This window comes from Drosophila melanogaster, chromosome 3R (genome assembly GCF_000001215.4).
Source record: "Drosophila melanogaster chromosome 3R".
Taxonomy (NCBI): domain Eukaryota; kingdom Metazoa; phylum Arthropoda; class Insecta; order Diptera; family Drosophilidae; genus Drosophila; species Drosophila melanogaster.
The window spans coordinates 21695920-21720806 of NT_033777.3; the positions used below are offsets into that span (position 1 = coordinate 21695920).

Sequence of the window (24887 nt, forward strand, 5' to 3'; positions counted from 1 at the left end):
TGTTATTATTTATTTTTATTTGGGCCTTGCTTTTTTGGCGCAGGAGCTGCGGCTTGGCTACGGTACAGGGGAGTTGACCCAGGGCCCGGGCAGATTCGAGCTGCAATTTTTCTTCGCTTTTCTGCTGTTGTAGGTGGCGTATGCTTAATATTATTATAACTGCCGGGGCAGCGCTGTGTTCTGGCAGGGTTCGAGGATTGGGGATCGTGGAACGCTCCACGTTTGTGGTCAGGGACCAACCCATGCACTAGTCTATCGACCAGACCCAATAACGGAATGGAAAGGGGAAAAAGCTGGTCAATTGTTAGTCGGTTAGTTTGTAAAATTTGGGTGGGTGTGGACCAGTGGCCAGGAATGAAGAGAAAAATAAAGGAGGCAAGACCATGCTGGGGCGTTCACTTTAATTAATTTTTTAATTTGGGTCACGGGGTAATCTGCCGCCGCTCAATTGACATATTCCCTGACTTTCCCCGCAGCTTACATCATTTAATTAAGAAATCATCAGAAATTATGTATGAACTGAAGTGAACAGTTTTTAATTACGGTTCAAGGGAAAAGCAAAGATCTTAATTAAAGTTCAAGTCGCGCTACTGCACAAATTTGAAACGCTCTTCAATGTCCATAAAACATAAAACATATAGGTTGATGCGAAGCCGAGGAGGTTTTAAACTCATTTTCCTTTATGCCCGTCTCGTCACAGTTCGTTGAGCTGCGACTTAAGATAGTTTTAGTTAACTCTTTTGTCGAAACGTTTTTTGTCATTTGCGATTACGTGAGTGGCCGCGTGCTAAAACCCATTAAACAGCGATTTAATGAGCAACAAATTTATGACTTCAGCCGACAAAAAAAGTAAGTAAATCGAATCATTTTAGTGCATTTAATGAGATTTTGTAGCCGGCTGTGTTAAATTATATAATTTTTTTATGCCATTTTGTTAGGGCATTTATATATTGACAGCTCATCATGTGAAGACGGATGTTGTAACGGTGAATAATGTAAAGAAATCAGTTATGGGCTATATTTAGATGAATAAAGGAGAAAGTTTTGCATGAGGATCCTTACTTTTTGAAAAATAAGCGGGTATCTCATAAGTAAGAAATTTCAAAATATCAATATCAAATATCGTTCATACTTCAAAGCAAATCAACTAATTATTGACCAATCTGTGATCAAAATGGTATTAATTACTGTGCATTAACTTAATTTACTGGGTCATTATTTTAATTCTCACCTCTTTGCTTTATAAAAATAAAATCATTTCAATTTAGCTGCCCACAAATCATTCACTTAGCCATTAAAGAAGTCTCCAAATGTTGAGTGGACAAAGTATTGACCATAAAATCTATTTCATAAATATTTAAAGGCAGCTCGATATCAATGGGCAGCTTGAACTAAAAGATCTGCATAAACTTGTATAGAAAACATCAAACTGGCTGTAATAAATTGCCTAAGGTTAAGCCAAGTTGCCCGAAAAGCCTAAAGCAGATTGTACTGAAACTAGTTTCCGCTCGCTTCGATCTGGAAACGTGTTTGCATTTCGAAAATAAAAATCAACGACAGCAAAAAAAATGCTGTAAATTGAAGCTCTCGATATAAATACGTAAATTAAAAATTAGTTAAAACGGCGAATCAGTCAAAAGTTGCCATCGCTAGATTTTGGCTTTAACCTTCACATTTCGCATAAGATTAGTGTTTTTTTCGAATAATTGTTTGACATGGTTGAAGATGGTGGCGATGATGAGGTTGTTTGCCATACATTGTGGCATATAAGTTTAAACCGAAATTATCCTACTTTTGCATAGTGGCGTTGTTACGACATGCGAGTAAATATAAGTAGCTAAAGTGGGCCAATGCTTTAATGAGTGAGTGGTTATACAAAGCCCCTTGTTTTAGGAAGGTTTTCGATAGGAAACGCATTTCCAAGCTCAAATTACACTTTAATCATGTTAATGGGGTTGCCATAAATTATAAATGCAAATATTATGCATTTTATTGGTTGTCAAATTTTGTTTTATAATCGCGCGTCTATTAAAATTTATTAGGGCTCCAAAAATAAATCCACTTATGGCAAAGGTAAACAAACCGAGCGACTTAATAACCGGTTGCAACAAACAGTTAACCACTTGCCCCTTGCAGGGGATGTAGAGAAAAAGAGTTCACATGTGAGTGCGCGATCTGCCTCATTACATTTGACCTCTAACCTTTACATGGCCTGCACGAAGATTGGGCAAAGGTTAACCCCAGGCTGGCCTATCGATCGAAAAACCCCTTTGACTTGTATTTCGTGAGACTCGATGGCATTATCATTTTCTTTTGCCTAATTAAGGCGACATTGAGATGCGTTTTGTGCGAAATCACATGTGGAGCTCTGCGGTTTCTAGTTTCCAATTTTTTGGCCCTTCTCAGCACTTTCCAAGCTGTCAGGCGCTTTGGCACAGCTCGTAAATTCCCTTGCCCAAGCGAAATTAGCAAATCTTCTCTTTTCGAAAGTCTGCCCGAGAAGCAAAAGAAACTTTCTTGGATTGGGATCCCAAACATTTGCCATTTGCCATTTGCCATGCGTCGAGCATTCCAAATCTATTTGGATGCGCGCGCGAGTTTCAACTGCAGCCGCGCTCAGAATATCTAAGCAGCCGCAGACACATCTAGGTAGTTCCCAGTTGCAGGGCTGGCAGAATGTGGTTCATTTGGTCACTGGGTTAGCTCGGTCTCTGGGGCCCAGATCAGCACCCATCTTCCACCAGCCCACCAACCCACCTTTCCATCTGCCACCTGTCCCCTGCGAAAATTGAAATGGCAGAAAACGCGAGCCGCAAAAGGCAAATAACAAATTGTTTCGCCCCCTCCTCGCGTCCCTCCGAGCTCTTCGCTTGGCTGCTGTTGGCATGCAAATTGAGCGCCAGACGCCAACGCAACTTCAACGGCAGCAGCAGCCACAACAGAAACTTCAGCAACTTCAGCCGCCAACAACAACTCCGCCTCCATCCATTGTTGTGGTGCAGAGAGAAAAACAAGGGGCACTTACGAAGCACAATATTAAATAAAGTTTGAAATAAGATCAATATAATCAGAACAGACATAATCAGAACTTATGTTTGCATATATGTAGGTTTAAACATTTAAATGTTTAGATTCATCGCAACTGAATAAGTTATATTTTAACATTGATTAATGAGCTGAATCAAGTGGAATTCAATTTATTTATTTTATTTTTTATTTAATACTCATTAAATTTGTACACGTGCAGGCCAACGCAATTACCAACGAACATCGCTGTCCGCTTTTGGCATACACCTTCAACAACAACAACAGCAACAGCAAATAATGGATGGAAACGAGAAGAAAAAAAGCTGGAGATTTTTGCCCGGAATTGTCGTTGAGTGGCTGCTGACGTTGTTGTTGTGGAGGAGGCTCCCCTTGAAAAAGGTGAAAGCAAAAGTTATGTTCTATTTGTTTCACTTGAAAGGCAACAATAACGAAACGAAACGAAACCAAAAACCGAACAGAAACTAGGGGAAAAACTATGTAATTTTCCAGCAGAGCGTCCCAGTCCATCGCTGGCAGTCTGTCAGTCTTTCAGGCAGTCATTCATTCGGGGGATAAAATGGTTCACGGTTTCGCGCACGACTCGAGTAAAAGCAAAAGCTGCTAAAAACCTTAAATTGTTTATGGCCCGTTTGGGGAATGGGGAAAAAAGGGATCTGAAAGGAAAGTGCCAGCGAATAGTGGCCCCGAATTGGAGAGGAAATTTGACGGGACACTACTAAGATCGCATAGAAAAGATACAAATCAGACTGGATAATTAATACTATGATCATAGAAACTCGCAACGACCTCCTATGTCATGACATCAAGGTGATAAATGATAAATGTTAAATGTATTTAGTCTTGTTGCCAAGGGGAAAGTGTTAAATACTGATTGAATATTCAACTTCGGGAATAATTTATTCTGATTAGTTTTCATTTAGAAAATTGACTTTAGTTATTACGACTTATTCTACTTCTTCCAGCTTTAATTTTTTTAGTTACAACTTGATTGCTAAGATACATTTACTGAATGTTTGGGATTTAATTTTGGATTAGTTAAATTGTGAATATAAACTAATTACAAAGACTGCCTACCAACTTCACTATGCAAATCCAACCAATTTGTTCGGCGATCAAAATCTTATCGTCTAGGAAAAATCACAAATTGAAGAGAAAACCGAAGGCAATTGTGAACAGGAAATCAGCATCCTAATTTATTTTCTCTGCTCTGCGAGATCACTCTTTTCCGATTATCGACTGAAAACAAAAGCCTCAGCCAATTATTAAACTTAAATAAAGTATTATGATTACCACAAAGCTACAAAGAGATCCGTCCACAATCCAATTAAGCGGCAAAAATGTTGTCGACAAATCACCAAAAGAGCCACAGAGACCGAGATCAGCATCAATTTTCGAATCGCCAATGGATGGAAACGAGGCATGCAAATTCAATACAATTGCCACACAATTATGCTTACAAGTTGGCGTTTCCTGGCTGCACCCGCGCCATAAATATATGGATACCCCCCGGAATTATTGTGAGTTTTGAAAGTGAAATTTCTTCTTCGTGTCTCGGCGGCGATTCAAGCATTTTGGATACAGCGACTCTGACGCTGATGATGACGTTGATGAACAAACAAACGAGGCAGCAACAAGTTTTCTGCCCAATCCCCCCTTTAAATTTACCATAGTGCCACCACTTGACCACTTGACGACTTCTGTCAACGGCAAATGAAAGTGTTTGCCACACGGCGACTGCGATGCTGATGCCAACGGGATGGAGATGATGATGTTGATGAAAGGGGGGCGAGACGCGGCTGGAAGTGGATTGCGGGTGCCACTCATCACTTTTTATTACCACACACACATCAAAAGTTTCTTTGAAAGAGGGAAAGAAGAAAGTGAACCCTCTTGAGTGGCTGACCGAACCTTCAAGATACTTCTCGGCACCATACACAGCACACACACACCCACTGATCTCAGCAGGGAGTACCACGCTTCAGGTTGCAGATTTCGAGCACAAGCTCGGCCAAAAATTAATTGCCAATTAATTGCTTTTGATAATCGCATTCGATTGGCTCGAAAACGATAAACTCAAGATATTCATAAAAATTGCATTTACTTAGATGTGAAGAGCAACCGAAAAGTATTTTATAACTAAATGCTTTTTTGTTTGTAATTTTTTATTTATAAACATAATTTTGAGAACTAGCAGTTGTCTGTGCTTCAAGACTAAAAAAACAAGCTGATGACTTGTAAATTACAAGAGCATTCTGTATAATAATTAGTATTAGTATTAGTAATTTGGCCTATTTTTCTATAATAACTTACTCCCTCACAATAAAACGAAAGAAATCCGAGGCATTCGTAATTACAAGTATGAATTTAAATAGTTTCTGAACCATTACGAAACCTCCTAGTGCAGAGATCTATTACCAAAGCTCTCGAGTGCTCCACTCGTTTGTCAGTCCCGGCAGAGTCCCTTCCTCAGATGTCAGTCTTCGCAGATGACTGCATGATTGAGCAAAGTAATTGATCGACTGATCCGTGCGAGTGATTTTTGATTACATGACACACCAGCCCAAACACTCAGCCAACTCATCCGCATGCAGCAAAAAAAAGTACACGGAATATACGAAAAAAAATCAATTCATCGTTTATGGCAGAGATTTCAATTGAATGGAAGGAAGGTTGGACCTCGCAGACAAAAAAAAAAAAAAAACGTTGACAGTACGACTTTTACTTTCCAAATTGCTAGTGCGACATCGAGTGGCAAAGTGTTGGTGACGGCGGGGGGCAATGGAGTGCGGGGATGGGCATCTGTATCTATGTGTCTTGCGGTTGGCTTTGTAATTATTTCATTGAATCGTTTTGCTCGGTCGAGCGTTTCAATTGATCGACTGCCGGCACTTGAGAAAGTTTTATTTATTATGGTATTTCTCTTCTGAGCTTCTTTCCTGAATATTTTAGGTGTACTTATAAAGACGTCGTCTTGTAATTGTTCAGTGTGATGGCTCTGTACATCCGCGTCAAAGATTTTCAATGAGGAGAAATACAAAAAACTCTTGATTTCTATATACCGCAGTTGCCAATTTTAATTATATGTCTCTATCTTTTACTCTCTCTCCCTCTCTCTCTAAGGTAAATGTCTGTAATTAAAAGGGTTTTCTTCCCCCCAAAAGTTTGTTCAGACCTCAACAGAATCGACAGTAAAAGTATCAAAAAACAATGTCTGCAAACAAAAGAGAACGCAAAAAAAAAAAAGGAAAATGAAGTCATGAACTTTGTATCTTGCAGATACAATTGTGTCTACTAATTGCTTGTAATTAAAAACTGTCATTTCTTTTTGGATTTTTTTGATTTTCCAAGGCTTAAAACTGAGGTCTTCTTATCAAGATACTTGTAATATTTACAGAAAAATACGAATCAGTGTTGCCCTTATCTCATATGGATTTGTATGTCTCTTACCGATCTTTGAATTTTAGGAACATTTAAGAGCTGTTGTACATACCTGTAATAGAAAAGAATCAAATGAGTACATGATAAATTTAACTTCGTAGCTACGTATAAAATAAAATTTTTTAAAACTAAGCCAAATTTGTAGTCCTAACCCTAATAATCCCGTTGAGATCTATTGTAATCTGCTAGTTTAGCACAGTTAGTACGGTAATCCAGTTAATAAACCCCGAACAGTCACACGTTATTACACTTAACTGGAGCGCTGTCATAGTGGCGCATTAAGTGGGAAAAAATATAATTCAAGGCACCTGTCAATTGCCGCCGAACATTAGCCAAACGTTAGCAAGGTCTCAAGGCAGTCGAGCTAAATGTTCCAGTTAGCTAGACTTCAAAAAGTATCTGCCGTATCTGTATCTGTATCATCCCAAGTAGGGTCAATGTGGTGTCCTCTCCCCGCCACATTACCTCTCAATTGGATGCCAGTCTGCGCGTGTCTTGACCCAGTTCGGAGCCCGGCCGAAAGCGCCTTGACAAACAATTAAGGCTGGCAAAAAAGGTGAATACCCACCCACGACACGGTTTGGCGGCATGTGACGGAAGTGACCTTGTCAATGGATTTTTGGACTGGTTTCTGATGGGGGTCTGCTGCTACTATACATATGAACTTCCATGTTCCCCGTGTTTCTCTAGTTTCTTGTGTCGATCGTTCGAAACTCAACCTTAGCTGAGGTCGATAAACTCGGCGGAAATTTTCATAATTTCGCGCCGGTAGCTTTTCTTTCTCCCCAGAAGCTAGGGAATACAACGAGGGGGAGTTCAGGGAAATTTGCATTCGCTGTGAGGTAATAAATATCCAGCTGGTCAGCGGCTAACTTGGGCCATCGATCGTTGATCCCCCATTCCTACATTGATTCAGGTGCATTCACATTTGAATTTCAATTTCAAATTGGACGAAACGAATAGAAGAAAAAACATAAAAATCGCATGCGAGAAAAATGAAATCAAGTCAAAATTATGCGCATAAGTTGTTGGTTGGGCAGGTGAAGTGGGGGTTGGTACACTGTGAAAAATTTGTTTAAAGATACGATGGATGGGATTCGGAATATTATTTTAAAATATAAATTTTTTCTATAATATCTGCAAGTGTACATATATAAATTTCGGCTTCTCGTATCCACCTTCATTTCTTGGTCTATCGCTTTGTAATCAGAATATACATTTTCTGACAATCTCATAACCCTCTTCACTTAATGAAATATACTTTTTTTGAGTGTAGTCTATCGCATATATAGCGGCACATACTCGAATGTGGCCGTTATGGTTGCAGAAATTTATCATCGACCGGCTCGTATCGAATTGCGGGGCCAGAGCAAAGGAGAAAGGTGCAACAAGTGGCAGCTACAAAGTGGTCGAAACGGCGAATGCTGCAGCATCGGCAAAATCAGCAGCAGCATCACCAGCTGCTGCCTCAAATGCTTCGAATACTTTATTGATTTCATAGCACATTTGCCAGGAATTTCAGTAACAGTTGTATGGAGTTAAACGAACGAAAGGGGTAGATCTGGATCTGTTGGAGTTCAGAAAAATTTATAAAATTTACATACCGAACGGAAGTTCATCGTTTAGGCTGGGAAAACTTGCCAGCAAATTTCACATACAGTGAAGATCCGTTTTATGATGTGACGGAAATTGTTCGTTCAATTAGTTTAATAAGGGTTCGCTTATCTACATTATTCGATGCTTTAAATGGAAATGCAGGGATTGAATAAAATATAGTATCTCTAGGACTTAAAACGCACTGATTTTAATATGATTTTCTAATTTTGTTATAGTACATAAATGTACACTTTAAACGGAATGATTCGCCAATTTCATTAAGCATTAAAAAAATATATCATGAAATTAGTTGCTGTGGATTCTAATCTGTATTAGAAAGGTTGTCCACTTTTCTAGTACTCTTATCAGGTTACTTTGATTTTCGCATTTTTCTCTGAAAATTACCAAATTCAACACAAGCTCATCATTCGCCGAAACCCAAAAACTTCAGATACTTGCCCAAAAAGAGAGAAAAAGATGAGGAATATTTCTTTTCAGCCTTTTTGTCGGCGTCGACTGCTTTCTTTGCAACATTTCAACGTTTTGCGGCAGCTTCGTTAACGTTTACTTTCTCCTTCGATGTGTACTTTTTCCTGCTATTTTTTTTGGTACGTGCATTTCTTTTTTCCCTGGCGTTTTTTTTTTTATTCATCTTTTCCGTTTTTTATTTTTGGCCGCCAACCAGTTGGGTGCACAGGTTCAGGTTCAGGTCCGTTTGTAAGTGGACTTTGCTTATCGCGGCGTACATTTTTTATGTCTGGGGCCTTTTCTCGTGTTTTTTTTTATTTGGGAAAGCCAAACGGCATCTTCGGCTTGCAGTTGAGTTAAGGCGGTGGCAAGTGGCAAGTGGCGTTGCACGCGGAGGGAGATGGCGATGGGCGGCAATGAAAAAGCGGCGCGCAACGTTTCTGCGATTGTTATCAACTAAATGGTGTTAAAGTGCGTGAGAAACACACAATGTGAAGTCTGAAGTCCTAAGTCGTGGCTGCAATGGTCTCCGGAAAAGTCTCATTTTGGTAAGAGTAAGGGTGAGGGGCAGGTGGAAGCGGGAGGTGGTTTCCTGGTGGGGGGCACTGCAACTTTTACCCTGTTATACAACACACAGTAAAGGGCAATGGCAAAGCCTTTACACTATCGTCATCATTGCCAGCGTGATGATCATCGTGATCGTAAAACTTCTCTTCAAGTGCCCTCAACCTCAACACGTAACGTGAAGGAAATGCAATCTCCACACACACACAAAATTTAACGGAGCCTCGGTGAAACAATAAAGAAAGGGCTAAGTTAGAAGAAGCCATTTAGCTGATACCCTGGATTATGGAGTAGTGAAGAATTGTGTATTGCATAGGCAAATTTTGGGATCCCGAACGGATGATCTCTTAAATTTGTTTATAAAAATAGATATTTTCTTTAATTTTATGTACATGATTAGTTTCTTGTCTTATGCTCAAGCTAAAATACCATGTTTAATAGATTGGAAATAATTAGATATTAAATTGATTTATCAACTGGATTTCCTACCGAGCTTCTAGCAAAAATAAAAGCAATAATATTGTAGTATTGCTCATGAAATAGCTTGAGCAAACAATAATCCAAAAACATAAAATGCTGGCTTTTGCTTGTGGACCTTAGCGCGTGCCAATTGCATAACAACAAAAGTAACAGCCGAAAAGTAGCAGCCGAAAATGTTGATAAACATTTCAGCGGCTTAATGAGCAACAAATTGAATTCGTAATTGAAGTGTTTGACGAGCGTTGAAGCGTCGCGTTCGTTTGCTGGATTTTGGCTTTGGCTATGGCTCCGTTTTGTTGATGTTGTTATCCAGCTGTTTTTCAATTTCCCGCTAAAGCCGTTGCTGTGCCGCCACTAACGAAAATAACGAAAATCTGGTGTAATCAGACTGCGTGCATTCGAGTGGCGCCCCCTCAAGTGTAGCCCACTACTGGTAGAGATACAAACCGCCGAAAATGGGGCTTCGACGAGTTGGGGAAATGTGCAAGATCGTTAAACGGTTAGTTAAATTGGGGCTATCATCATATATATGCTGGATGCTTAGGTAAGTCATAATGATGCATGGATAAATGGATGAGTTAGCTGGGGCAACCTGTAACATTTATTATACAAATTGATATTGCCACTAGGCCAATTTGGTAATTGTGGTTTAGCTTTGATAGCAGTTTTATTACGCTGCTTTTTTTTTATTAAATTTAATAAATAAAATATAAGATATAGGTATACACATAGTACTTTTGACATCAGTTTTGAAACGGTGGTGGTAGGTGAGAGTTTATGCAAAATTTTATCTAAATATAAGTGAGCACAGCAGTAGGCCCGTACGTAATTAAACAAATATTGTATTTAAACTTAAGTTATTTATTCAACAATTTTTCGCAAGTTTTTAGCACTTGAATGGCACTTGGGCCACAGCCAAACATCGTGCGTCATCCGCGGAAAAAGAAACAGATCGAGATCGTGGACAACGGCTGGCGAGATACAAAATTTTCGAGTCAAGACTGAAAAGTCGGGTCCGAAACTGGTGTTAATTCAATTATGACGGGACTAATAACTAATATGCATAGGAAGACCGTATTGAGTGCTAAACGAGTTGGATGTAAACGAATCTGGCAGCGAGCATCTTGTATCTGCTGGATAGGATTGATGCTTTCATTTCGATTCCAGGGCCTCGGGTAACTATGTGCTTGCGTAATTAGCGACTTGGTCAAGCGTGGAGAAAAAGTCCAGTACGCGTACTGGGGAGAAAAAGATGAAAATGAAAAGAAAGCCAAGAGTATCTGATAGTACGTGCCCAGCACTTGACAATCTTCGAAGCTAAAGATAGATGCCTGGGGAAAAAGACGACGACGCACTCCGAAATTGAAATACAAAAGAAATAACGAATTATTGTGATTATTAGGAAACACAATTGATTTGGCATGCGGTCTGAATCGGAATCGGAGTTGGAGCTGAATTTGAAGACCCTAGCCGATCCGAGAGCTGTGGAAAATTGAATTTCTTAGGTTGGAATATGGTATTGGAATCGGAATTTGAGAAACACAGCCCAGCCGAAGATTTCACTTCGCTGCAGACAGATAAAAAAAAAATTAACCCAAACAAAACAAATGAAATGAAGAAAACTTTCCAACAAAGAAAAAAATTAATCAAATGATGACGACGTAGCCACGAGTCACAATCTCAACCGAGCTTCAAGTTCATCTCCCAAATCATTTGCCAGAAAGGCGCACTACAAACACACTTAGATCGCCGCAAACTATAAGATACTTCTACAACTTCCGCTACAAGCCGACATTGTTGCAAATCTGCAGTGCGATGGATGAACCGAGGGTAACAATTTGGTTTTACTTTTATCTTTGCCTTTGTCTGATGCCTGGTACTGCACATTGGAGCAGTTGTTGGGTGAAATTCGTTTGCGGCTTGTAAATGAGTTTAAATTGTGTTTGAAATCTAGCAGACAAAGATACATTCTAATGGGGTTAGTTAGTCAGCCATGCAATGGAAATTTAATGCTCAAATAAGATTTTAAGCTATAAAATTTGATACATTCAACTAACATGTTAGGAAACTAAAAGATTTTATAAAGCATATCAAAAAGCAAGATTAAAGTAAACAATATTAATTTTTAAAATGTTAAAAAACCTTGATTATCGCCTCAGCCATCATTAGGCTAAAAGTTTTGTTTCAAAAATAAATTATTGTTGTCTACAAGCGTCTTGAATTGAATAACATAATTTACAAGCAGCAGGGAGCTATGTGAGTAAATGGTAATAAACCATGAATCAAGAGTAAAAACCGCATGAATGGAATCTTCAGGTGCGTCTCCTGCTGATCTTCACCGAATCTCACACTGACGTATCTCAAGCCAATGAATTCATTTCATCCATTCGCATTTCGCCCAGCAAAACTAGCAGTCCACGACCAATGTAGAATTAATCCAACCGACCACCAGGAGGGCTTCATCATCGGAGAGGAAGGTCCAAATGGGGGACAGCTACTTCTACTTATACTTTTGCTCTGCTTTCTGTTCAACGTTCCACGTTCTGTTTATTTACGATCATTGGGAAACGCGGAGAAACGCAGGGTGCCATTAAATCGTTTAAATGGCTTCCTTGGCACTTCATAATTTGCCGATCAGAGCGCCCCAAACTCCAAATTGCCATCGAAGAATCGTTGCGTGTGGGCGTTGCCCATCGCCCCACCGAAGGGTTCGATCTGTCAGCTAAAGACAGCGGGGAGCTGAAGCTGCCGGCGGTTGATCATGGGATACCAGAGCAATGTATTTGGCTCCATCGGCCATTGCATCTGTATCTGACCGCCAACTTGAATCCGAGCTGCGACTTCAAGTCCGAGCTGGAATAGCAATTAATTGTATATTATTTTTGCGTCGTTTATCTACAACAAATTAGCAGACTTGCAATTTTTCTCCAACAGGAAATTATCGTTGTTGCCGCGGCGATCGCCAAGATCACCAATGAAAGAGAGAGTACTCGGGGTTTAAATTATAATGCATTTTCTTCTCGCATTACATCAAATGAAAGTAAAACAAGACACTTGGATACTAAACTTCTGCATTGAAATGTTTCTTTTTCAAGGTTAGGTAAGTAAAGTGGCATGATGAACTTAATATGTATAGTTTTTGGAAATCAGTCAAATTATAACTTTTATGGCCGACGGAAAACATGTAAATAAATAAAATCAGCTTTACAATACAAGAAAAATGGGGTCGGCTAAATTAAACGGAATGCATTTGAGTTGACTTCATTTCGGTTTTGTTTTCTGCACTTCTCTTGTTAATTAAACGTGGTCAACACTCCGACACAAAATCAGGCATTTCCATTCGAAAAACTTCCCTTCACCTCGGCGGCGCTCCAATGAGCATGGAAAACGTAAGGAAAATCGAAATGAAAAGCGGACAGGGCGACGATGCGGAAATCAAGAGTGTGTTCGGCGCAAAGAAAAGCGAAGGAAAAGTGTCGACGCTAAGGGTTTTCATTGTTGCCATTCGATTATCGATGGCTGTCAATGGTATTTTACTTACCATTTGCACTTTTCATTTTCCAGCTACCTATTTGCGCTTTCGTTTTCAATTAGGTGGCTGGCAAGTGATCAGAAAGCCTATTCAAAAATTTAGTTTGGGCCCAGTTTCAGCCCGCAATTCCCGCCCACTTTCAATTTGGCTCTGCTTCTGGCCAGTTTCCGTCGTTTTATGTCGAATGGAAGCCAACGAATAGCGCCCGCAGCCAAGTAAAAGTTTTTGTTTACGCACTCAAGTCGCTTACTTCCTTGTTTACATAATCGCTTCGAGTCTGAGGCCAATTAGAAGTATGTAGTGGCCAAAGAAGAACTAAAGCTGCAAATTAGCTTAAGTTTTGCGTGACTTAATTAGGAGCGCAGACCAAATTACATCACCACCCGGCCATCATTAACATCAAGTCGGGATTCGTGGATAGGAAAGTGAACTCGTATACTATTTTCTTTTATCCGATCATCTTGTTTAGGGTCTGGAACGGTGCTCGGGGATTGAGTGTGGTCAGTATATGCCTAACCATTATGATTGCTGCCGGGTTATATAACTCTCTAACGAGTTGAGGAAAACATAAAACGAATCATAACTTTGTAAGAACTTTTCCGGGATTAGCTTTATCGTTCCTAGTTAAGCTTTCTTTATAAATAGTGTTTTGAATCTGAAGTTACAGGTTCGAACTCTAGTAACTATCCCATTATTAGAGATAACGAATATAAATTTAAAACTGAATTCCAAACTTTGTTAGTGTTTTTGTTTAGTTTTACCACATTAGGCATTCATATTCTGTAAGTCCAAAGTTATTAAACATACAAACATTAAATTTATTACCACTATCCAAATATTTATCGCATATTTTCACTAATTTTTTTGTTTGGTATGTCTGAAAATTCCATTCACATGCTCAACATAACTTCACTATTATTTGCAATTAATTTAATTAAGGAAATAAGCAAAGCAAAAAACATTACCTAAACAAAAAATATTTACGCTCTGTGACAAACTAAATACAGCGAAAAGAAAAATATTTGTGTTTAATTGCATTAGCGGCAATTAAGTCAACAGGCGAAAAAGTACAAATAAATCTTGTTGGGCAACCTGGTGGTTTCTTAGCGTTTTTTTTTCGGGCCAATTTAAATGCATTTGGAATTATGATAGAAAATCTCCGAATGGAAACCCCAGTAAACAAGTCCGACCAGTTGGGCTCTAGGCTGGGTATGTGTAATAAGACTGCAACTCCGACTTGGTTTGTGGCTGGGGAAGTCATCTTGTGTGGCTCGGCAACAACGAGACATCAAGTTGAAGTTCGCACGGCACTTGAAAATGCAAACTGAATGAAAAAACGCTATACTGTATGGATGATAATAGAAAAAATTCCGAAAAATGGCCAAAGATGAATTTCAAATACACTTTTAGTGCCCCAAATATTTAAGATTGGTACCTAATTGAAGATATTTTTAAGCAGATTTATATAAAAATATTAAAACTCATGTATAATAGATTCAAAATTAGCAAAATAGGTTCAAAACAATACTGGCTATGCATAACTTTCCTAGCTAATTCTAGTTAATTAGACATGAAATATTCCAAAGCATCAAAATGGTATATATTAAAAACCAGATAAGTTTATTACTTTTGGTCAAATCTATAAATTCACTTAACTATCCCCACTTGTATATTTGGCAGAACTGATTGTGCTTGGTTAAGCAGGAAAGTGTATGATAAAAGATACTCATATCTAGGTAGTGTATATAGTAGAAAACAGTCAGCGGCAACGAACAACAGCTGCCTGACAGAAAGTACTTTCTTTCTTAATAAGATGCGCAGTTCGCATATTTGCAGTCACAACAAGGGGTGGCAAGGAGGTGGCTGGGGGCCTGGGGGAACTGAAAAGCCAGTGATGCGTCTACCTTTGCCTGCCTGGCGTCTTCTCCTTCTCCTTGGCCAAGTTAATTTGTTGACTGCCAGCAACTTGCTCTAATGCATGCAGGCAGACTTCCCCAGCGCACCGACATCCCCGCCCCACTTCCTCCGAGGCCCCCAGGTACCCGAGGTTCCGAGGTTCAGATCCCCAGCAGCTGAGACAACGACACCATTTGCTGGCAAATAGTTTTGGCGCTTATCTCCCAGAGGAACAACAACAGCAGCAGCATCAGCGTGGCATCAGCGCAGCAACTGCTGCAATGACACAAAAGTGAGTTTTGGGAACTGGCAAAGTGGCACAAAGGTTGACGGGCAAAGTCGAGGCAAGGCAGGTGTTGAAAATATGCCGTCCCCGTTGTCAGTGCATTTCTGTGAGGGTGTATGCAACAGCACTAGGAGCAACATCTCCAGCGGCAACCACAACCGCTCCAAGACAAATGAGGCACACGGGTTACATGGCTGGAGCTCTCTTATCGCCGACTGTGACTCTATATAAGGTTTGGGTACTTTCTTAACGTTGATGGCGAATACTTGATAGGCTAGAAAAATTAAAAAGTCTCAGTGGCTCACATAAAATGGAATATTTGAATAGAAGAGAAAATTTGTATAACTTCTATACTTTGTTAGTTCATATTTTTACTTCTAAACCGTACTTTATTATGTAGCTCATTAATCACATGTCTTTCTATATTCACTAATCCAGAGATCAAAGTATGTCCAATTAAATCGCCAAATCAATTAGGCAAAACGAAAACAAAAGGAACGTAAACTGCTGATGAGCATTACACCCACTCGAAAGCAAACAAGACTCATTTGGCCTGTCACTTGGCTCATTTGCATGACAACAAAAACTCTTGCCACTCTCTGGCCAAAAGACCCCAAAAACGTATCCATCAAAAGCCAAGTAAACAAAGACCGGGCCACCGAAATTGAATTAGAATTGTTTATAGTAATCTGAGGCGAACAACTTTATAAAGAACTTCTTGAGGAGCGCAAGCGTGTGAAAAAAAAAAAAAACGGAGGCACACAAAAACAAATTTGAGTTTTGAGTGCTGGTAAGCAATTAAGCCGATCTACGCACTCGTCTAAAAAGGGGATCGGCCAGTCGGCGAGTCAAGGAACTTGGCTAACTTTCAAATTTCAGACTCTGTTTTGGTATTTCCGTTTACATAAATTAGTTGTAAGATGAAATTTCCCATCTTTCATTCTTTTCGCTGGTTCTCATTGCGTAATCAGCACCAACCATAAAATGGTGTCCAGAATCTGGAGACTGTTTCCTCTCTAATTTATAGTTTTCAGCATTTATTTCCCTTTGTTCGCCTTTTTCGTGTTTTCATTATTTTTGTCACGCACTCCAAATCAATAAAAAATAAAGGTACATTTGGGTAACAATTTTATTTAACTTGCTGCTCGTTTGTTCTTTTACGATTATTTTATATTTCTTTGTTCCTCGATTTCGCTAACTCGCTTGGTTCAATGAAGTGGCCCGATGCCTGTAATTATTTTTACTGAAAGTGCTAAGCTCTCAAATAGTTGTGATTGCTATAAAAAACCTAGAATCGTTCCTGATCTTATCTTAAGTCCAATGGGCTGTTAAGTTAACTGGAAGCCAAGTCGTTGATGTAATCAGTTCTTGATATTTTTAATGACTGCTTCTGATTTTATTTAAATAAAGAAAGTATTTTTTGACTTAGAATTAATAAAATTCTCTCATTTTTATGGCGTATTCGAAATTTGCCTGCTTTTACTTTTTACTACCCACAAAGAAATGACAAAATAAAACAAAATTCAAAGTTTTCTGCAAGTCTCTAATTAACATATTTTGTGAATTTATGTAATTAAGTCCATGGCTAGAAAAATATCCATATATAAGAATTTAGAAAAAACGTCGAAAAAACAGCACTCAGGCAATTAGCAAAAGGAAAGTTTCCAAATTTGTTGTCATTTATATTACTATCCAAATGCCTAGACATTTGTATTACAATTTCAGTCACACGTGTGATTAGTAAATGAGTTAATTTTATAAATTTGTTAGCATGTTTTGAAAATTGTATACTTGATTTCCTAGCAGCAGCTTGCATAATTTTATTGAATTTAAATGTTTTTAGTGTTTTTCTTAACTGAAAGCGAAAATTAAAAGAATCTCGCTGACCATAAATTTCTAAATATAGTTTTGTAGCCAAATGTTTTGTGGTTGACCAGCTCTTTGTCATGCTAATTATGAAATTTGAAAATGCAAATTTCCTACGGATATTCTCCGCTCAAAACGCCAAAAGCCAGAAACTGGAATCGGTGACCATAATTTATGAGACGTTTATTGATTTCGCCAACGTATTTTTCGGGGCGTGTGCTCCACGAGCTTCGCGGCAATTTGTAAAGCTTCGTTTCTGGTTCCATTCCGGAGCGTTCCGGGGGATCTCTGGATCAATTGCCAATTACTGAACGAACAAAATATTTCTCTAATTTGCTGACACGAAGCGGCGGGGCTCGCATGTCAGGGCAACTAGGAGTTCCAATCAAAACTCTGGACCAAATATGTAACTCTTCGCCTGGCTGTGGGCTGCAGCTCCCAGTGGTTTGATGCCTCTGCACCGATAACTGTAGTCAGGCGATGTTTGGACTTGGGTTGGGCTAGGCTGGGTTCTGGGACGGCTAGGCCTGGGATTCGGCGATGGCTTGGCAGCAAAATATTTTTCTAATTAATAATAATAACAATTGATACCCGAACCGTCTAACGGAACTATCCGAGTGGAATTTGGAGCAAAAGGTGCTAAAATTGTATTTATTTGCCAAGTTCTCTAGTTTTCGCCCGGATCTCGATTCCTTGTGGCTTTTCTTCGGGCCCAACATCTAAGCGGTTCATCAAAATCGTTGGCCTCGCTTAAATTGCATTTTGTTTTTCAAATTAAAAGTGAGGTTTCTGCGGTTTTCTTGGGCTTGCTTCTATTGGTGGCAGTGAATTTTGTATCTTGAGAGCATCTTTCTCCAACCCGTTTTTTTTTTATTTAACTTATTTATGTGTTGATGAAATTTAAATGGTTTAATTATGATTATATAGACAACCAAGGCAACAAATGGAATATAATAATTTAAATTACTGTTTACTTAGTCGGTAATGACTAACTATATATTGTTTCTGAATTCCCATGGATCCATTTCAACCCCAGAGTCACAGTTGGCGATTTTAATACATTGATGACTTTCCCTTGCCTGAGCCTCGAAAAAAATGCACTACACACCGTGCGGGGTAGTAGAAAAATTCATTTGTCCATATGCCAGAGATAATTACCATGACTCGCACTCAAACAAAAGCCGCAGCCATAGAGCACACGAATTTTATTGCATTTTACAATTTGGCTCGCTACCGACCCTGCTGAACATTTGAACTGAACCCGACTCTCGCCGACTCTTCACATGTGGGTTCACATGGTTGGCCCGTGACCCAAAGCGGTCGCAGGTGTCGACAACTGACACCGGTGGTGGTGACTGTGACTCACCGGGTCGGACGGTTTTCATTTTCGCATAATTACAAATGTGGCAAATGCTAAATGGCAAAAATGTAACAGAAGTTGAGCGGGAAACCCTAGCGGAGCTTGGGAAGTTTTTGCGCTGCATTTCCGGCTGCTTTAATTTCGGTTTTTGTTTGGGTTATTCATTTTCAACAGTGTCTGATGTCATTGACAGAGTCGAGCGGGTGGAAGTGTGGTGGGGGCACTCAAGTTAAAGTTTCCACAGAATTGTGATCCCCATTTAATAGTTCTTTTGTCTTGATGACTCGGCCAAAAATGGTGCTAAAACAGACGTCAAAGCTTCGAAATTGAAAGTGTTTCAGCGCTGTCAAGTGTGGGTGCCAACAAAAATGAGTATTTTAAAAAAGCAATTACCCAAAGCAATTTGACATTGAAAATGCTTGAAAAGCCTTTAAGAGATCAGCCAAGAAAATGAATCACACCGAGTTATCCTATTGCATAAATGACAAGTTCGTTGCTTAAGTCATTCGTGTTTGTGTGACAGCGTTTGGCTTAAAGTCAACACAACAATTTAGCAGATAGACTCAACAATCCCCGTTTCAGCATTATGTAAATCCAAAAAAAAAAAAAACAGTTTGCGTGTCTCATTTGGCTGCCCCTTGAGACTCTTCCTACAATACTTGATCTATTTTTAGGCCCACAGCTCAAATCGCCAAGCTGCGCCACAAATATTGAGAGACGAATTTCGTATTTGTATTTACTTTGCCAAAAAATCACCAAGCAAAACGGAGAAGCAGTAAGCTCAAAAGTCAAATACGGAAGATCGCCATTGGTTCTATTTAAGCTTTTATTTCTTTTAATTAGGCACCATATTTGCCGATGATTTCGGCGCTGGTGATGAGCACAATGATGAGCAATCAAAGTGAATGCCGAGCAACAAGTTTATTATCTAGCAGCAAGGCAAAGTGATTGGCAAACAGCAATCAGAAAGAAACTTTGGCCCTCACCTCCGGCATGGCAAATAGTGAGCAATTATGGTTAGATATCTCCCGATTGGCTGATGAGGAGCAATTAGCGGCATTTGTTTATCGAATCAAGACCCAAGTGGCAAATACCAATGGCTAAGTGACAAACTTATTGGCTCCTTAATGTCATCATTAAAGATTTTCATAAAAAACGGAGCCTTGGCAAGGGCAGCAATATTACTGGTTCTATCCATGATATTTATATGCATTATAACATGGCCCACAGGCATTGTCTTTCCTCGCGTTGTATATTTAATAATCTATAATCATAATTTAAGATAAGATAAAAATGGGTTCAAAAAAAGTTATCTATAGTAATTTAAAATTTCTAATGAATTACCATTAAAAACCAATTTCCGATCAAAATCAAAGTTCAATTTGTAAATGCCTTCATGCATGCAAACACCATTTGCAAAGCCAACTTGTTTCGGATGCAAATACATGTTAGTAATTTCCCATAATATGCATAAAGCGGAAGTTTGGCACTATCGGGCAGACATCAAACAGCGCTACTCCATGCTCATCAGCCAAAAAAAACTTTCGCACGCCGAAAAACATCATATCTTCAGCAACACCCCATCAAAGAGTTAAAAAAAAAAACAGCTAAATAAAAAACACTTTCAAATGTTCGCATCTTGGACACCTACACATCGTCCATCTCCACACAGCATCCATGAAAAAGAGAAAAAAACAAGCGACAACTAATGTCTCATGAAAAGCAAAAGTGTACAAGGGAATGACACATTGTGAAAAAGACCCAGAGGTGAGCAAAATTTACCCAAAAGTATGTAAATAAATTTGCCTAAGCGAAATAAAAAACTTTTACTTTTATTGTTTCTTGTGGTGTTGGAGGAGTCGTCGAAGCCGAAATATTTGCGCATCATGCAATTTGATTTGCAACAGAGATGTGAGTTGTGTTTTCGAGTGCGATATCAATCGAACCTCAGCTCGAATCGACAACGACAACATACGTAATAGAGAAAACTGCGAAAGCATTACAATCGCTAACACAACAAATTCCAAAAGGCAAAACCAACTTATAGTGCGTTGAACTAATCAAGTTCGTTGCCTAAGCCTTTTGATTGATTGCACACATTTCCGTTGAATGCCCCTTGGAGGTCTTATCAACATTTCTGCTGCAGTCGGCTGCCATTTTTCTTTCGCTTTTGATACACTTTGCATGTCTGCTCCTGCTGATTGAAATGTTTGCAATTTTTTAGCGGCTGTCCCAACTATTGGGGCAGATAGTTGCGGCACTGAAGTGGGCGGCTTTTAGTCAAAGTAAAAGGCTTTTAATAAACATATTTGCGTGTGCTTATGCAATGAAAGCCCCAAATGAAACTGAGACGGATATTTGTACATCAAAAACCGTTTAGGCGTTACACGAAATTTGAAAGTAAATTCAAAATATTTCCCATTTGGCAAAAAATAAATAATCAGCCTATTACTTATGTATTAATATCAAAAGGAAAGAAAGTACAGAAGTCAGCAAAATACGTTTTCGTCTTAAATCAGTTTTATAACTTCTTTAATTATGACCATTACTTGTAAAGTAAAAGAGCTCGTATTGGAAATTGGGTTTAAAACAAGCAAGTCAACTTTGAATGATTTACTATTAATTATTAACCACACCAAATAGTTATGTCAAAAATCCACATGAAGGATGAAGTAGAGTACAATATTAATACAATTCTCTTGCTATCTTTTTAGTGTCCTAGTTAAATTTAGACAATTTTATAGTAAACTAAAATGCACTCTTTCCAACAAAAACACAAGAAAAAAAATAAATTAAGAAATAGCCTATTTGATTTTCCAATTTAAATGAGATACTTTTGGATACTTATATTAAACTATGGCTTTTCTCGGATATAGGCAAAATGGAACAATTTAGCCATTTCTAGCCAATGACACGCCCCTTCACCTCGACGTTTCTACATCTGTGCAAAGTCATAAAAGTTAAACGATTGCCAGAGCTATTAAATATTTCAGACACATTTTGTGGGCAAAAATTGTAACAGACTTCAAGCGAACGAAATAAACCGAAACCCAACCCAAATTTAAGCAAAAACCTAAAATGTCTTTTGGAAATGTTAAGCGCGAAATTGGCAAACTTTATGTGCCTGAATTTTGGACTGCAATTTGCGTTTAATTTGGGGTCACACACATTTCGGGCGAACCCCGGGCAATGTTAAGTTATGTAAAGGCAAATTTAACAATGTGCCAAGGGACGGAGCTGAGGGTAATCAATGTGAAGCAGTTTTAGTCTCCGAAGGCATTTTAATTGCCACAGAGCAACTTGCAACATTGCAACCTGCCCCGCGGCCAAGTTAAATGACACATGTGTCTGCCCCGGCCATTTTTCTCTTTCTCCCCCAATATCTTATCTCTCTCTCTCTCTCTGTCTGTCTCTGTATATCTTGGCCTGTTTGTTGCTGCTGCTGCCGATGCTGTTGAAAAGACTTTCACTCTGGCCGAGCGCTATAGATGAAATGGCATTTGACTTCATTTTTGGCCAAAAATAAAACCGAACCATTAACTAATTAGCTTACATTTTGAACGATTTATTGAGCTCTAGACTTAAGCGAAGCTCGTCTAACTAAAAATACTACTTAAATGCTATGGTTTGCTCTCTCTTCATGAGAGCAGGCAATGATTAATTTTAAAGGAAGGCACAAAAGTCGATGTTTCAGTTTTAACAAATATTGTGGAATATATTGAGCTCTAGTTAAGTTATATTTACTGAAATAACTCCTCCTTTTATTTTATGGATTTTGGTTTTTAATAAATATCTAGAAACACTCAGAAAACGTTCTCACTTGTCCTAATTATTTCTTTTATATTAACCATATCTGATCACTCACCTTCTGGCCTGCCTGGGAATGGACTGCGTCCAGCACACGGGTGCCTTGTGTAGTTGATGCATATTTCGGGAGGACTTGTAGGTGAGATCGCCGCACTCCGTCTGCCACACCTGGAGATTCCCCTCCGCCGGATAGAAGGTATACAGGCTGTGGGTGGCCGAGGCGATGACCGGCGAGGAGCCACCGCCCTCGACCACATCGACCACGCCCGCTGCCACCAGTGGAGATAGGGTGGCACTAGAAATCGGTTGGACGAGTAGGGCCTGTCCGGCTGCCGGTGCTCCGGCTGCAGTGCCTCCGCCAGGCGACTTGTAGTTCAGCATGCGGGTGGCGGTGGCACCGGCATTGCTGCTGCTTATATTGCCATTTCCGTCGTGCTTCAGGATCAGGCTACTTGGATCGTAGCCGTGGCGATTGTGCCGCGAAATGGCGTCCACCGAATGGGATCTAATGCCGGTTCGAGGTGGATTCACGTGGAGCCGACGTCCGCGCCGGTAGTTAGCAGTGCCAGTTCCGGTTCCCAGGCTACTATTGCCCAATCCCGAAGATCCCTGCTGCATCGACGCGGTCAACCGGTGATTGTGGACACTGGAGGCGGCACTTGGAACGAGGGGCTGTCGTTGTTTTTGGTACTGGAGGCGTGGCTGTTGCGGGGGTGCCTGATGCCTTAGTTTCCCCTGATCCTTGGCAAAGAACTCCCGCCTCTGCAGCTGGGGGGCGGCCAAAGTGAGTGCGCCCCTGACGGAGTTCACCATTGAGGGGCTGGATGCATTTGCTCCGGACGTCGTCTTAGTGGCGCCCCCAGTAGCCGCCGAACTAAGCTGCGCGAGCTTACTGGCATTGTTGTTGCTGACCGTATTTGCTGCATTGCTGTTGTTGCAAGTGCTGGTGCTAGTGGTTCCACTTGTCTGATGCTCCGAATCGGTGGAAACCCGATCCGGATCACTTTCGAAACCTTCGTCCAGGGATCGAGTTGGACTCAGAATGGGCTTCGAGTGCTGCTGCTCCAGTTTCGTAGACATGGCTGCTGGCCACTAAGGGGTATTATTTGTTGTTGTTTCTTTTGTGTTTTTTTATTATTTTTTCTACAGCTTTAGCCCGGGTATTGGGTATCGTTACACTTGCTGCACATATGCACCTTATTTCTCTCTTTCTCTGCCGCCTGCCATGCACACTTGTTTTTCACATTTAATTTCGCTTGGCTTTCAGCTCGTTCACTTCGCGAAAAGTCGCGCCAAAGTTGCAGTTTGCAGTTGGTTTGGATTTTGGTTTTGGTTCGAATAAAAAATAGCTACTGCGTTATACACGTCTGTCTCGCACGAAAGCTTTTTATCGACTGTGGAGTGCGAGTCGGAAACGGAATTAACTTGGTTCGCTCTGTTATCGCCATGTTAAGTAACATTCGTTAACATTTACCAACGGAAAGAGCAAAAGCTTCGATCGACACTTGTTGCGGTGCACCTGTTACATTTAAAAAGTGCCTGAGAGAGAGAGAGAGTAACATCGCTCAGCTGTTTGCCAAATGTTATTCGCGAAACTTCCAAGTGAGAAAGATCATCACAGAATAACAAAGTAAAATGAAGAAAGACAGGAAAATATAAACACGGAAGTGTCGAGACATCATCCTAAAAATGCTTTTTCCTGTTCACATTTGCTTTGCACGAAAATGTTATCAATTTACAATATTTTTTAAGTGTTTTATCAAAGCTGTTGTTTTAGTAAATACGATTGTGAAAATCTTTTAATTGACACTACACATTCAATATCTCCCAGATATATATCTATATTTTTCCGATATTCGGTAAAACTTTAAAACCACCATGCCATATATTTTAGAAGCGACTGTGATTTTGTTTTCGGCTCCACTGGGATTTATCAATGAAAATACCAACTCCAAAGCAAGAGCAAAAACAACAACCGGCACAAGCCGAGAGAGGGAGCGAAGCAAACAAAAACAAAACGAAGGCTTGAAAAGCTCGCTGTGCTGAGAGCAAAAGAGCAAGGAGCTTTCGACACCTGCTGCACCTGTACAACAACAGCATAAATATTTGTGGGAGGGTGGCGATAGGAAGTATTTTGCTTATTTTGTTGCTTAGATTCGATTGAATTTTGAGCAATGTCTTTTGTAATTTCCTTTTTATATATTTTTTTAATTTTTGCAATATGCCTAACTGACTGTATGAACCATATGAATTAACTCCTATTGAATATATTTTAAAAACTTACGCCTATTGACTATATATTGTTCGAAAAATTATTGTAATAATCACTTGGCGGCACAGATCCTTCCGCAATCCTAATCCAATTCATGGACAACAGATTTAGCTGCTTCGTGATCTTGCTCTTGCTTTTCTTTTAAATTTTCGATAACGCCCAATGATCGTACATAATTTTTGTGGCTGTTCTCAGCGTCATTCCATTGATTTTCGCTTTTCACGTTATGCTCTCATTTAGGAAATTATTCACTCTCGGCAGCGATTTGATCCGA

General features: G+C 39.7%; 1 protein-coding gene across 1 annotated transcript in view; it reads right to left on the bottom strand.

Moving 5' to 3' along the window:
- The window catches only part of CG31176 (uncharacterized protein), a 47358-nt gene extending 23617 nt beyond the window's left edge, over positions 1-23741 (bottom strand). Inside the window, exon 1 of the mRNA NM_169963.2 lies at positions 22400-23741. Within this exon, the coding sequence (NP_732650.1) occupies positions 22400-23421 (1022 nt within the window). The 5' untranslated portion in view covers positions 23422-23741. The remainder of the gene's footprint in view (positions 1-22399) is intronic.
- Between the last annotated feature and the right edge of the window lie 1146 nt (positions 23742-24887).